The sequence below is a fragment of the Citrus clementina genome, unplaced genomic scaffold (assembly GCF_000493195.1).
Source record: "Citrus clementina cultivar Clemenules unplaced genomic scaffold, Citrus_clementina_v1.0 scaffold_1, whole genome shotgun sequence".
NCBI classification, from domain to species: domain Eukaryota; kingdom Viridiplantae; phylum Streptophyta; class Magnoliopsida; order Sapindales; family Rutaceae; genus Citrus; species Citrus x clementina.
Window position 1 is genome coordinate 7,063,281 of NW_006263303.1, and position 16,167 is coordinate 7,079,447.

At 35.7% G+C, this 16,167-nt stretch overlaps 2 protein-coding genes across 3 annotated transcripts; one reads left to right on the forward strand and one right to left on the reverse strand.

Annotated features, from left to right (window-relative positions):
• Nucleotides 1–3,179, reverse strand: LOC18055948 (CRS2-associated factor 1, chloroplastic; the record flags this gene model as incomplete). Its single annotated transcript, XM_006451188.2, has 5 exons — nucleotides 2,247–3,179; nucleotides 1,999–2,126; nucleotides 1,512–1,737; nucleotides 1,280–1,407; nucleotides 1–1,176 (listed from the first exon to the last, which is right to left on the reverse strand). Coding segments are annotated over exons 1-5 (2,496 nt in total), but the record flags the coding sequence as incomplete, so codon positions are not given.
• A 2,518-nt stretch (nucleotides 3,180–5,697) lies between these two features.
• On the forward strand, nucleotides 5,698–9,129 carry LOC18055950 (probable glycosyltransferase At3g07620). Of its 2 annotated transcripts, none has more exons than XM_006451189.2 (5): nucleotides 5,698–5,762; nucleotides 5,980–6,850; nucleotides 6,935–7,065; nucleotides 7,442–7,790; nucleotides 8,080–9,129. In XM_006451189.2, the coding sequence occupies exons 2-5, from the start codon at nucleotides 6,056–6,058 to the stop codon at nucleotides 8,746–8,748; spliced, it is 1,944 nt and encodes a 647-aa protein (XP_006451252.1). In that variant the 5' UTR covers nucleotides 5,698–5,762; nucleotides 5,980–6,055; the 3' UTR covers nucleotides 8,749–9,129. The 2 variants fall into 2 exon arrangements, with proteins under 2 accessions (XP_006451252.1, XP_024034418.1); XM_024178650.1 differs by lacking the exon at nucleotides 5,698–5,762 and adding an exon at nucleotides 5,792–5,811.
• The last annotated feature ends 7,038 nt before the right edge of the window (nucleotides 9,130–16,167 follow it).

The window sequence follows — 16,167 nt, forward strand, 5'->3', positions numbered from 1 at the left end:
AAGTTCATCTATTTTCAGGCTTCCCTGAGGTGATAGTACTACATCTAAACCATGCTCAATTTCATCAGAATTTTTAGTTTTTTTCCTATTAGACTGTCTCACATTCCCTCTATTCTCAGAAACAACCATATTTGGAACTTCCCTTTTCATTTTCAAATGCCCAGCTTCTTTCTTCTCCCCCTTTTGAATAGCTATCTTCCTGGATCGCTGCTGGAATACAGGCCCAGGTGGAGCTGACTTGGCAAAAGCAACCGACCTTTCATAAATACTGTCTGCATCCAATGTAGCATCATCTAACACCACAGCACTTCCATTTTCAACTGCCTGCCGCATGAGATGTAAAACTATCTCCAAACTAGGACCATGCAACCTTGTCAGGACATTGTGATCTTCAGGGACTTCAGAAGGATTTTGCTGATAGTCATGATTTAAAGAACCCACATAGAAATGCTCTGATTGATCTCTAGTGCTCTCAGCGCTTCCCAGCGTGGTCTCTGATCCAACTGACAAAGCTGCTGACTCTCCAAGAACAGAGCCCTTATTATCCAATACGGTCTGACATTCATTTGTATCACTTACAGGTTCTGAGGTATCATTACCTACACCAGAGTTTTCCAATTTGCTCACATTTTCAAAGATATTCTTCATGGCATCAGACTTATCATTTGAGCAGCCTGTGGCTGATATGGTTTCATTTATCTCCATCACATTTGTAGTCGAATCAGAAGCCAAAAATGGCTCGTCATCATCTGCGGAGGACAAATTCTCACTGTCTGAGAATGGCTCATCGTCATCAGCCAAGGACAAACTCTCATCAGCTGAAAGTTGTTCATTATCATCTGCAAAGGACAACTTAGTAACCGAGAATGGTTCCTCCCCATCTATGGATGACAAATTCTCACGTAATGCAGATTGCACTTCTTCATAACCTTTAGGGGAAATGCTTGAATTGAATGTGTTCAGACTACCCCCCTCAACCAAGAGCATTTGAGTATGTGATGGTGCTGATCCATTGCCTGCTGTAGGTGGTGCAACAGAAATTGAACCATCGACTTTGGATTCTTTTGCATCCTCAGAATCATTTCCCGGTTTTAGGATAGAGGACTTCCATTCCTGTCCTCTCCACATTAGTATGTGCTCACGTTCAAAAGAGATTAGAACACATGGGACAAGATCCTGGAATACAGAATAAGGCATATTACAATTTTTTATTTGCTAAAAAAAAGTTAATTAATCAAAAAAGATAATCATGAGGGTTAACATGTATGGTTTAGTATACCCTGAGTTTAGCACCAATTTTCCGGTAGTCGCTGCCATTCATTCCTTGACAATTGATCCGGACCAGTTCACAAACTTCAAATGCCTCTCTAACATTTTTTGCTAGGTCACAGTACACACCATTTTTCCCTGTGAGACAAACAAAAGTCTAATATGAGTTTGTTTCATTCCTAGTGAGAAGAATTGACTTCTAATTTCATTTTCTCATTAAGCAATGGCAATGGGCACTCTACCTAGCTTGCATATTGGTATTAATTTTCGTCCCTTCTTGCGCATTTCAGTCGCTTCTTCCAGTGTCAGACCGTCTGGAACTTGCTGAATCAACCTCGGATAAACAGGAGTAATAGGTTTCCAGAGCATTAGAGGAAAGTGTGGACGATTTCTGTAGTTATAATTTCTGCCTCTAAACAGATACAGCACTCCTCCTCTTCTATAAATAATCTTCCCTCCTGTTCTTTCCTGCAAAATCAAGGAATAATATTACTAAACTGCACACAGCTAATGAATCTATAAGTATCAAACTGTCAAGATACTGTTCAACCAACAAAACTTGAGAAACTATAGAACCCAACAAGTGAACCTCAGATTACACTGCATATGCACTCAATGAGGTACTATATCTAATGACCCTAATCTTTTTCGGGGTAATTACTGAATTCTTGAACTAAAATTAGCCAAAATGATTACAAGCACAGAGTCTGAAACTGCCAAGCAACTAACCTCTAATTGCTCACACACATTGTCCATGTCCACTGTACACACTCCTTTGCACTTAATCTTGCACGCTCTCCTCCTCTTCCAATGAGCATGTATGTTGTCCAACATGTTGTGCGTCAATCCATCCCTACCTAAAACATACCAAACGATCAACCAAATGCAAATAAAATTATAAGCTTTGTGTTTAAAAAAAAAAAAGATAAATAAGTAAAACTTGTAACAGAAGAGAATCCAAAAACATATTTTGATACCCATATTCAACTGCCGGCTGGATCTTTTAACCGATTCCACTAATTCCCTAACTTCCTCCGCCGTTAACGGCTCGCCCAGTATCTCCTCTCTCGTCGAGACGTACCTGGGCCCTGTTCCCGGCAAATATGGCCCCGGCTTCTGCACCGGCTTCACTCCTTTCTTGTTTGGCGGCGGCAATTGGAACGAATCGAACTCCTTCAACTTCTTCTTACTCGGCGGCAGCGGAGCCCTCCCCGTCCACGGCCGACCCATTGTCGTCGGACCGAACGGAGAGAAAGCCGCCTCCCGAAGCTTCAGCGGCTTCGCCTTTGGGGCCTCGGTGTAGCTGTACTTGAACTCGAACGGTGCGCCGTCGATTACGTAAGAGAGGCCGTCTTCGGTTATGGAAATGTTCGATTTCGAGGCGGCCGGTTTCTCCGGGGACTTATTTGTAGTTTTCTCCCGTTTAGATATTTTTCGGAATGCGGGATGGTCGACGGAGGAGTTGGTGGCGGGTTTGGAGTACTTGGATTTTCTGCCCGGAATTGAGGGCCTTGAAGGAGAGGAAGGCGTGCCCGCGGACTTGAACGCGACACCGTTTGTCGCTGTGGAAGTGGAAGAGTCGTAACTTTGGGTGATTTTGGTGGCGGAGTCGAAGCGGCGGTGTCGGCGGATGTCATCTTCGATTTCTTGTTGAGCGCGTCGGCGTTGGTTGAATTCCTCAGCGTTGGCGTTGTTCCACCTCGAGAATCGTATCTCGGTGGCCGGGCGGTGGTTAGGCGGATTCGGATTCAGGTTCGGGTTATGGTTTGGTGGCGGAGAGAAGATTGGAAATGGGATGATTAATTTTAGCGCCATTATTTGGCTAGCGAGCTGCTGCAGACCGGAAAAACCAAAAAAAAAAAACAAATCTTTCAACAATGCATATTATAAGTCTGTGAAGTAATATTGGGAAAAATTGAAATATTAATAATAATAATATAGTAAAACATGTAATTTAGTATGTAAACTAAGATGATTAATGATATATTGCCTATGTCACTTTAATTGAAATTCATGTATGTATTAGAAAATAAAAATATAAGGCTCCATTCGGTATGATTTTTTAAATAAAATTTTTGTCCGTAGGGTTTCATATAAAATTTTTTATTTATTTGATTGTAAATGAAAGTTTTTTTTAAAAAAATTAAAAAATTATTTTAATAGATAAATTTTTTAAAATTATATAAAAAATAAAATAAAATATTTAAATAAGTAAATAACATTTAAACATTTGAATATTTAAAAAAATATTTCAACCTTTATTTCTAAAATTTAAAATTTAAATTTTTACTAATAAAGATAAAATAAATTATTTAATCGTTAAAATTTTTATTAAAAATAATTAAAAAAATTTAACAAGAATTTATAAAATTAAATAAATACATGTAATCATTAAATAAATTATATCAAACACAAATACGTACTAAATTTAAAATTTATTCTTATTTAAAATAAAAAAATTATTTAATTTTTTTTCACTTTAACTCGCATGGAATTAAGTTACCGTTGGTGCCACCCAATAAAATCTAACGAAAATTTCATTATCTTTTCAATAATATAAAAAATATATACAAAAGGTTCATCCTCAGATAAAATATATAAGAATGGCATGTATAAATCGATGGAAATAAAAAAAAAAGATTTTTAGAGAATTACCAGTGGTTTCTTGGGAAATTTACAAGAACACCCTTAAAATTTTTATAATTTTTGAATTTAACCCACTTAATTTTTTTTCATCATAACTAGCCAAACACCCTATTTTTGGAATAAATTGCCCTTATCACTTTCATCAAATTTACAAATGCATGCTACTCGATAAACTCCAACACAACTATAATGCTCTCAACCCTAAACAACTTAACAAACCTTCACATCACTCTCAACAAACTTCATCACTCTTAATAAATTAATAAATTCTATCAAACAAACATTGCATAATTGAAGATAAATGAAGAAAAATTATTGAAAACACAGAAAAATCGGGCAAACAATAAAATCCAGAACAAGTGAGACTGCATTTATGTGCGACAGACACCTGTCCCACTGCATGTGGCACATAACTTTGTGAGACAGACACCTGTCTCACCAAATTTAGTGAGATAGGCAGTGAGATAAATCGGGCAAACAATAAAATCCAGAACAAGTGAGACTGCATTTATGTGCGACAAGCACTTGTCCCACTGCTTGTCGCACATAACTTGGTGAGATATGCACCTGTCTCACCAAATTTAGTGAGACAGGCACCTGTCGCATATAAACCCACTAGTTTTATGGAGTATATGATTTTAGATTTGATTTGTCTCGTCGTAAGTTTCGAAACGATATATTAAACGCCTAAAACAGACACATGTAGCCCAAGTTATGATTTTCATAAAATATCTGAAATTTAGTGAGACAGACACCTGTCCCACTGCCTGTCTCACCAAATTTAGTGAGACAGGAAGTGGGACAGGTGCCTATCTCACTTATTATAGGCTTTTTTTTTGTCCGATTTTTCTATGTTTTCAATGATTTTTCTTCATTTCTCAACTCAAACTAAGTACTTTAAGAAATCACATTGTTTTATAAATGAAAAATAACAACATTTGCAACAAAATCCACTTTAATTTCGAACTTAGTTGATAAAATCAATAGATTAAAGGTTTATATTATGTAAGAGCATAAATAACTTTAAGAAACTCTCCAATTGATGATTATATCTTCAATTATGCAATGTTTGTTTGATGAAATTTGTTGATTTATTGAGAGTGATGAAGTTTGTTGAGAGTGATGAAGTTTGTTGAGAGTGATGAATGTTTGTTAAGTTGTTTAGGGTTGAGAATATTATAGTTGTGTTGGATTTTATCGAGTAGCATGTATTTATAAATTTGATGAAAGTGATGAGGGTAATTTATTCAAAAAATAAGGTGTTTGGCTAGTTATCTTAACAAAAATTAGGTGGGTTAATTTTAAAAATTACAAAAATTTTAAGGCTATTCTTTTAAATGTCCCTGGTTTCTTTCACTTTCACATACATGATCACATCACATCTCCAACCAACAAAATAATACTTTGTTTTTACACTGAAGGTCCTTGAGATATTATTAAACTCCCAAAATAAATTCCATTCTCGCAAGTAATTTTTACAAAACAAACTTTGGCATTAATCTCGTTTAAGAAAAACGAGCATTGAAGACTTGGTAACAATGACATAAACACCAAGTCTGCCATGCTTCACTTCAAAAACAACATGAGTAGGGTAACGCCCAAGCCAAGAATGATTCTGATTCGGAGTTAACAGTGGTCCAGTGGAGGAGGTAAATGACTATTAAATAAAAATTCTATCAAAACGATTATTTCTTAAAAATTAGGGGAGGCAAGTGATAATTCCCTTGTTACTATTACTCTCTCACCTAAAACACTACTGAGCTCAAGTGCTGAACTCAGTTACCGACGCATAGGTCAACGCCTGCAGTTCATCTCGGGTTGGGTCTGACCATGCGGAATCTCCACGGGTAATTTCCTCTTCCTCATCTGCTGTTAAGTTACTGAGAGAGAATGATTGTAACGATTTCACACCTATTCTTTTGGTCTTAGGCGTCTTAATTAACTTGTTTTAATACTACTCATTGTATCTTGATTATGCTTCATCAGAAACTCAATCTTTTTAGTTCTCCATTTCACATTATGTGTATTTTTATTATTTTTTGTTTATTTATTTATAATTTGCAGAACATATGATTTGGTGCTGAGTGTTGGAGTGCTGTTGATGGATTGGATAAAATACTAGTTATCACAATCCTGTAATATGGATATCATTGCAAAATTTCACGGGTCATGCCGTGCTGAAATCAGGAGATTGCTGGTGATTACTGGCATGGTAGTGGCTGTTATGGTTGTTTTTCAGAGTTTCTCACTAGTGACTAATAAGGGTTCCATTGTGATGATGGTGGTTGGCAATAGCAATACATCTGTTGTAAACATGTCAACATCGACTAAACTTGATGTAGCAGTGGCTAGTGATGAAGAAAGACTAGAACCAGATATGGATCGTGGTTTGATGGTCGGTGTTGAAAATTACCCAAATCATTCTTTTTACAAATTGAAGGGTGAAAACTCATTTAACAAGGGTGTAACCGACGACAAAAGTTTGAATATGGGATACGCGACAAGTTTGGATAATAGTTCTACTGAGACAGAGGCTATGGAAATCGAGCATGGGAAGCTAGAGAAGGTTGAAAAAGTAGGAAGCACTTATAATTTTGATGATGATCCAAAAGCAACAGCTGGTTTGGAATTGGGAGGGGTTCAAAACAGAGCATCACCAGGAGATTTTACAGCAGAAGTTGAAAAGTTGGATGTAAACTCAACAGCTTCTGAGTCAATCTCAGCTGCCAACTTATCTTCCACCGCTGATGTCAGACAAACAACTGAAACTCAACCCATGAATCCTAAGGTATCCAAACAACCTCCAGCAAGTATTCCAACTAATAATTTATCTGCGGCAGATATTTCCATATTGAAGAGGTGGAATAGGCGGCCTACGTCAATATCCAAGATGGATTTATTACTGCTTCAGAGTCGTGTTTCTTCTCGTTCTATGGTAAGAATTTAATTTAAAGATATCATTTTGAATGGTGAGGAATCAATTATTGTCTCTGAATTCTTTACTTGTTATTTTTGTTAGAGACCGTCATCATCTTCTGTACGTGATCGTGAACTTCTATCTGCAAAAGTAGAGATTGAAAATGCTCCTGTTTCCTGGAATACTCCAGAACTTCATGCATCTGTATTTCGAAATGTTTCTATATTTAAAAGGTAAACTCCTTTCTTCAATCTCTTTTTCATAGACACTTGCAAGCTCTTTTGAAATTCTAGGAACTTATATTAGTACAAAAAGCACAACAGAAGATCGGAGGTCATCACTATTATAAAGTCAGCTAGTGTGATGTAAGAATACTCATGATTCTCTTTAACCTACACGAAAAGGGGGAAATCATTTGGTGCTTTGCTGAATATTCATTGTACACTGTGGTAACAGCTGTGCTGTTTCAGATGCTTAAAGATTTTCTTTTCCTATTATTCGGTATCACAATAACATTGCAATATAACGAACTAGAGTTAATAATCTTCTTACTTGTTGAAAATTGTCTCTGATGGACCAAGCTAGAGCTTTTAACTGTGTTATTTGCAGGAGCTACGAATTGATGGAAAGCCTTCTCAAAGTTTATATCTATAAAGAAGGAGAAAAACCAATATTCCATCAGCCAATCATGAGGGGAATTTATGCCTCAGAAGGATGGTTCATGAAATTGATGGAGGGAAATAGAAAATTTGTTGTAAGAGACCCAAGGAAAGCTCACTTGTTTTACCTACCCTTCAGTTCACAGATGCTACGGATAGCACTATCTGAACAAAAACTCCAGAATCATCAGGACTTGCAGAATTATTTGAAGACCTATGTGAAGACCATTTCCAGAAAATATAGATTCTGGAACAGAACTGGAGGGACAGATCATTTTGTTGTCGCTTGTCATGATTGGGTAAGCTATCCATGCGTCACTATATATGAATCTTAAAACCTATGTTTATATATTGAAGCTGTCCATTCTCCTTGTAGATTTAATTAGGCAAAGCCTTTTCAGTGGGATCATGAACAAAATTTTATTTGAATGTCATAACTACCATACCTATGTCATGAATTCAACGTGTCATCCATGTTGTTGAGATTGGAGTTCTCATTCCAAAATTTTTGGTAACGACTCAAGATCTTAGGTTATAGCCTTGTTATATGTGGAGAAGTTAAAATTAATTTAAAATATTGAATTTCAGGCTCCAAAATTCACAGGGCAACACTTGCGGAATTGTATTAAAGCTCTTTGCAATGCAGATGTTAGTAAAGGGTTCAAAATAGGCATGGATACCAGTCTCCCTGTTACATACATACGTTCCGCAGAGGCTCCTCTGGACAATCTTGGAGGCAATCCTCCTCTAAAAAGATCTACTTTAGCTTTCTTTGCTGGAAGGATGCATGGTTATCTACGGCCGATCCTTCTAAACTTTTGGGAGAATAAAGTAGATGATATGAAAATCTTTGGCCCAATGCCTCACGATGTTGAAGGCAAAAGAATTTACAGGGAGCACATGAAGAGCAGCAAGTATTGCATATGTGCAAGGGGCTATGAAGTTCACACGCCTCGAGTGGTTGAGGCCATCTTCTACGAGTGTGTGCCGGTCATCATATCAGATAATTATGTTCCGCCTTTCTTTGAGGTACTGAACTGGGAGGCATTCTCGGTTTTTGTTCAAGAGAAGGATATCCCAAATTTGAGAAACATTTTGCTCTCCATCCCAGAAGAGAGATACCTAGCAATGCAGTCGAGAGTTAAGATGGTGCAAAAGCATTTCCTTTGGCACAAAAAGCCAAAGAAATATGACATATTCCATATGGTCCTTCACTCTATCTGGTACAATAGATTGTTCAACACAAGAACCAAATGAAGATGAGGGGGGTTTTAAATTCTTGCTTCATGAAAGCCGCAAGCGTACAACATGCCGATTGCCGAAGCTGATGGAGTTTGTTTGAAATTTCAGGAGCCGGGGACCTCCTAGTTAACTTTGAGTCTGTGACTTGTATTTCCGATTGTCGCAGATGAATGATCAGAATGTTGACCTTGTGGCAATCTTTCCTTTCGTGGTTATTTTCGCAGCGCCATCACTAGATGAAGTAAACATCACATTTGCTGCCACAAGGTTATTATATATCCGCTGCTTTTCTTGTAAATAAATTGGTTCAGATTTGCACACCAGAGTCCAAATTTGTTTATTGAGGTTGATGGTGCAAATTATATAAATGATTCAACTGTGAAATATTAGCGAATCCCGTCGTTTTTTCTATAGTTTTTTTTGTTGTTAATATTAATTTAAGATTCCATTGCAACGAGCTTAAATTTCTTTAACATCGGCCTAGAATTTGGGCAATATACATACAATTAGAGTTCTTTGAATTTTAATAATAAATAATTTACATATTTAACACGTGAAATTATTTAGCTAATTTGTTATTATACATAAAATACTTTAAAATGTTTCTATAAATAAGTTAAAATATTTACACGCGCGCGCGCGCACACACACACACACATATATATACACATATAGGATATTGTTCTAATCTGGGACAATGTGCGGAACAAAGACTGGTGGGCTGTGCAGCCAACCAAAAAAAATAAAAAAGAAGCCACGAATCCAACGGCCCCTGGTGGCTTCCTGGACAGTGATACAATCCGGGTGTCCGGGATTGGTTCACTGTCATATATATATATATATTATTCTTTAGTGAAAATATTCTCACTAGATGAAGTAAACATCACATTTGCTGCCACAAGGTTATTATATATCCGCTGCTTTTCTTATAAATAAATTGGTTCAGATTTGCACACCAGAGTCCAAATTTGTTTATTGAGGTTGATGGTGCAAATTATATAAATGATTCAACTGTGAAATATTAGCGAATCCCGTCGTTTTTTCTATAGTTTTTTTTGTTGTTAATATTAATTTAAGATTCCATTGCAACGAGCTTAAATTTCTTTAACATCGGCCTAGAATTTGGGCAATATACATACAATTAGAGTTCTTTGAATTTTAATAATAAATAATTTACATATTTAACACGTGAAATTATTTAGCTAATTTGTTATTATACATAAAATACTTTAAAATGTTTCTACAAATAAGTTAAAATATTTACACGCGCGCGCGCGCGCACACACACACACACACACATATATATACACATATAGGATATTGTTCTAATCTGGGACAGTGTGCGGAACAAAGACTGGTGGGCTGTGCAGCCAACCAAAAAAAAATAAAAAAGAAGCCACGAATCCAACGGCCCCTGGTGGCTTCCTGGACAGTGATACAATCCGGGTGTCCGGGATTGGTTCACTGTCATATATATATATATATTATTCTTTAGTGAAAATATTCTCATTTTAAATAAAATGAAGATGCCACAAATAGATAAAAAAAACAAATATTTCAACATACTAACAAATAAAAAAATTCAGCTTTAAGAATTAAAATTGATATTTTTTGTACTTTAATGAGAGGATATCCTCATTAGAGAATGACTAAACACACAAAATAAAACAAAACATCACCTAAATAAATTTAATCTTTTTTTTGAATTTTTCAGTTTTACTCACACCATTGGGATTGATATTGTGTTTAAAGGGTGCGTTTGACACATTGTATCGTATTATATTGTATTGCATTATTTTTATGCATGCATATTGTATTATATTGTATTGTATTAGTATTGTATTACAACAATGATGTATGAGTGCGTTTGGTACACGTATTATATTATGTTGTATTACATTATTTTAATGCTGGTGTATTGTATTATGTTGTATTGTATTAGCACTGTATTATAATAATATTGTACAATGTTTGGTATTACACTGTATTGTAATAATTTTTTTGATTTTAAATTAAATATTATACTATATTATATTAATATGTTATATTACATTAATATATTTAAATTGTATTAATATTTTATATTATTATTAATTTTAAATTAATATTATTTAAATTTATTCATATTTAACTATTTATTATTAGTTATAATAAATTATAAATTTATTAATAAATTATAATGTAAAAATAAAAAAATATAATATAATAATATTGAATAATAAATTACATATTTATTAATTTATATTAATAATTATAATGTAAAAATAAAAATATTATATAATATTATATTAAATTAAAAATTGTTATTATTATTATTATTATTATAAAACAAAAGTCAAAAGTCAAAAAGCAAAAGCAAAAGTCAAGTTGCAAAGGCAAAAAGCAAAAAGGGAGGGGAAAAAAAAAGCCTCAGTTGCCGCATTAACTTAAACTCGACTGTGAGTCGGGTTTAGCTAATACGGCAACTTGCTACATTAGCTTGGCCTAGTAATGTGATGTTACTGTAACTTTTATTTTGCCAAATATAGATTTGTATAAAATTAATACAATGAGGATCTTTAATACAATAACCAAACAAGCCCTATAATATTTGGTGCTGCACAATATTGTATTATTTTTTTGTGATTAATTTAAAGTATATATATAGAAAATAATATTTATTAGTACTTAGAAAAATATAAAATATAGAAGTCTTAAATTTTAGAAATCTGACTTTTTTTTATATAAATGTTAAAAAATTCATAACTCTTCGTAAAGATCAAATCCTATAACCTTAAATTTTTGGAAGTATAATATTTATTTTTCAGTATTTTTCTAAATATATAACCTGTGAAATAAAATCAAAGTAAATAATTTAATCAAATCATCTCTAAATAATATAACAACATAAATAAACAATTAAAACCTACAAAATTAGTTCAAAAGTAAGTTTATACATACCATAAGATAATCGCAAAATAATAAAGTAATACAATAGTTGTAACATATTCACTGGTAAAATGAATTGTGCTAAATAATCCAAGTAAGAATTCTTTAGTATATGTAATAATATTTTATATTATTATCTATACTACTGTTAATTTTAAATTAATATTATTCAAATCTATTCATATTTAAACATTTATTATTAGTTATATTAAATAATTATATAAGTATTTATTATTAGTTATGTTAAATTGTTAAATAATAATCAATTTTTATATACTAATTACTATAATATAATTAAATAATACATTATTTGATTATATTTTTAATATAATAAAAATTAAAATATAATATCATTGAATAATAAATTTATTAATTTATATTAATAATTATATTGTAAAAATAAAAGAAAATAAAAGTGATACTATACATAAATTATTAAATTAAAAAATTATATCTATTTTGCTGTTGTTTTTATTAATAAAAAAGACGAATTTAGCTAATGCGGCAATCATCACACCCCATAGAGCAAAGGTTAATACGTTTCAGTCAATTGCTAAATATGAGATTTGTTTAAGTGATGCTAGACCCACAACTTTTTTTTTTTCTTTGCCGAGGGTGAGCTACAGTGCAAGTGTATGGCTGTTGTTGCCATTGGGCTAGCTAATCTTTTTTTCTTGCAATCTGGGCTTCTCCAAGAAATTGTTTCTCCCTGCCGTTTGGAAGCTCCCCACCCTTTTTTTGCTCCACTAGTACTGCTTATTTCCCTAGCCTGTAGTTTCCACTTCCTGCATTTGGGCTTAATTTGGCTCGCTACTGGCCCATTATCTACTCCCTCTTCAGAGCTTATTTGGCATGTGTTGTGCTCCTTGGTTGAGTTTTCGACTTCTTTTTCCCACTCTTTCTTTTCCTTCTTTTGTGGTTAATTTCCTGCCTTGCTCTGCCGTGTCAGCTTCTGTAACTTCTGCAGCTAGTAGCTTGAGTTGTCTCCTCGAATTTCTAGCTTCTTGCATTAAATGTTCTCCACCTACTCTGTCATTTTTTCTATGGATTGTTGGGTCTAAAGGTTCACCCGCTTTGGGAAGAGTAGATTCAGATTCATATCCATTTTCAGTTCCCGGGTGTTGTTGACTGTTTTGCATTTTCTGTTGACTTCGGGAATCCGAAGCACCATCTCCCTTCTTGAATTGATTTTGTTCTCGGTGCCAACTATCTCGGCAATTTTGCTTTATTTTTTCAGCTCGTGTTGCAGCTTTCATCCAGTAGCCCTAAGGGAGGTCTTCCTTGGGTTGCCCTTTATACTCTATGCATTCCTTATATTGATGCCCTATAAGCCCACAACAAAAACAGAAATTCGGTAGCCTTTCATACAGAATTGGGATTGAGATGCTGCCTTCATCTTCTGTTTCCACTTCCAGGATTTTCTGAAGTGGTTTAGTGATATCCACCGAGATTCGAAGCCTTACAATCTCCCCAATACAGTTCCCATCTTCATCCGTATTTACTTCTTCCACTGAACCAATATACTCTCCCAATTTTTAAACCATATCTCTAGGCATCCATGTAATCGGCATATTACGAAGATGTACCCAAAACGATGTGTGAGTGAATGACTGGTTGGCTATGTCTCCAATGCCTTTTGGTTCCGTTAACACTATTAATGCCCTATCAAAATGCCAGGGCCCTCCTCCCATGACTCTCTTTTTATCAGCCTCCACAGCAAACTTGAACATGAATATGTTACTTCCCAAACTCTCTATCATCACCTCTTTATTTGTTCTCCATATCTGTAACATAGCAGATCTGAGACCTTCTAGATTTACTCCTCTTTGGTGCATAATCTTGCCCACTAGGCAGCATGCTGCTATTTGTTCACCTCTAGCACTCTTTCTACCCATGAGTGATATTTTATTCGACTGGTCTCCTTTGATAGAAATAGCTTTGCATTTGTGAATTAACTCCTATGTATCCATGCCTGGCTAGTTCACAACTACTCCAATAATGAACTTCTAAAAATTTTCCTACAATAATCCCTGTGTTTAATGAACTTCACCCTTTTAATGACTCTCACTGCCAACCTCATAATAAGGTGAGGCCAATACTATTAGAACTAAAAAACCACACCTGTCAAAGAGTGGCTATATAAGCCATAAAAACTCCTTTTTCCTCTCATTCAAGGTTTTCTCACGGAGAGGAGAGCACTTGTGAAGAGAGACTTGCTTGATTGATGTTTCTTTCACTGACTAGAATTTGTTGCTATCACTTTGTAAACAGATCCCATGGAGGTGTTTTTTTCAGCATTGTGGCAAGCAATTAATTAAAACATTGAATCTGGCTTACATGGGTCTTTTTAATTTTTCTGTTCGGTGCCATGCCCTCTGTTTTCTATATTTTGCTTTTTTGCTGGACCTATAAACTGATACTATATAATGCGGCACGCCAAAAATACCCAAAATGCATAGATAATTTTACTCTTTACCATAACTCAATTGGAATCCTCACGCAACGGAGGATGCCATCAGGAATTAATTGAGTAATATAGCAGTTTATGCAAAAATGAATGTGAAATATCAGCGGAATCCATTGTATTTTACTTTTAAGTCTTTTTTTACTCATTTATCTAATATGATTTTAATTTTTATTCTAAATTAATTTTCAATTTTTCATCATTAAAATTCAAATATTGAACATCATTTTCTCTTCTTCTCTTTTTTTTAATGAAGGATAAATTATACACAATGTCTCATTTATAAAATTCATGTATGTATGTTTGTATAAATAATTGAATACAAATATTTAATATAAATCTTGTTATATATATATATGTTTGAGGGAAAAATAGGAAAGGCAATAAAGCGCCACGTGTCGACAAATGGAATGACTCCAGCACAATCTGAGGTACCCCGCACGATCTGAGGTAATCGGCATGATTTAAGGTACCCCAGATAAATTGAGGCACCCTACACAAATAGAGGTACCCTGCACAATTAGGGGTACCCCACATAAATTGAGGTACCCCACGTAACTCGAGGTACCCGGCAGATCAGATGCACGAGAATCCTCTGAAAATATCCGCCATGAGAAATGTCTCCATCTCTTAAAAGATATTATTCGATTTTGTCATAATTAGGAATCAATAACGTTGTATCAAAAGGGGGGGACAGCCGCCTGCTACCTTTGCCAAAAGTGAAGGACACTGTCCCAAGGACAGTGGTCTTCAGCCGCCTACCCGACAGCTACTACAGAGGTACCCTGGACCACTCTCCAGCGCACGCCACGTTTCCAAAGGATGAGATACACCTCAAACATGCACATCACGGCCCAAAAATCATAAAAAGGTAAAAGGACGTTAGCCAAAAAGGGTACGCCACGTGGCAGCTGAGGTACTCCATATATAAAGGTGCTTAGGTTTCATTCTCCAGGAGGTTCTCACTCACTATGAACACTCACACTCTAAAAAATAGGTTTTCTTGAACCTTAAACCCTAATTTACAGAGGGCTAGCCAACTCTCTTTACTATAAAAGCTTGAGTTTGCTAACTTGAGCGTCGGAATGTGAACGCCGGGGTACCCCGGCTTCACCTCTAACCTCTATTTCATTGTTTTGCAGGCGTGGAGCCCATTTTAAAGAATATCTCTCTTGGTTTTGACCTTTCACCATTGTTACCACTCCTTCTCCCTTTTTCACCTCCCCCAAATTTCAGATATACCGCGCCGTGCACAACAAACTAGTGAGGTACCCCATCTCCCCAAAAAATATAAATTCATTGTTCAAGATAAATTTTGGCTTTTTCTACCCTAAAATCTGTTAAAAACAATTGGCGCCGTCTGTGGGGAGTCGCACAAAAAGCCTCCACCGTGGTTACTAAACTAGTTGTTGTGTGTACTCTAATACATGGCACCCGACACACCTCCCGAAGGTTTAATGGCGGATCCTTTAAGGATGGGAGATGATAGCAACGGTGAAAGTAGTGATACCGTAAGAAGGGTAGCCCGTCTCAGCAAGGGCAAGGGTATCAAGCAATCAATAGGTATCCGCCAAGATGATGAACCCATCTCTCACAAGCACTTTGAGGATCTTGCCCATACAATACTTAGGGCGGTTGGATCTCAGGCACCCAAAAGTTCACTTCCACCAGTGACACTAGATGCTCCACCACCTCAAACGGACGACCAAGCTATGGTTATAACAGAGGTACCCGAGGCCAACAAGCCAAAGCATAGGCCATCGGGTACCTGTTCTAAGTTTCAAACCGTGGGCTCTCGAGATGAGCATTCCACCGCTTTTTTCAATTCCCGCTGCAGCCAGGGTACGAGGCGTGCAAAGCGTACCCACGAGGACCTCCGTGAAAAGTTAAACGCCAAAAGGGCTTCTCAAATGGCGGCGACATTGTCGGGTACCCCATGAACTTGTGGAAAAAATGGAGAACTTGGAAGCCCAAGTGAAGCTCCTCTCCGAGAAGCAAAACATCACAGCTGCTATAACGCCAATGACCTACCAATCGCCATT

Bases quoted from the DNA above. Each gene is read 5' to 3' on its own strand.
- LOC18055950 (XM_006451189.2), top strand. From the start codon at position 6,056: ATGGATATCATTGCAAAATTTCACGGGTCATGCCGTGCTGAAATCAGG. The intron at 6,851-6,934 runs GTAAGAATTTAA...TATTTTTGTTAG, and splicing joins GTGTTTCTTCTCGTTCTATG to AGACCGTCATCATCTTCTGT. The intron at 7,066-7,441 runs GTAAACTCCTTT...TGTTATTTGCAG, and splicing joins AATGTTTCTATATTTAAAAG to GAGCTACGAATTGATGGAAA.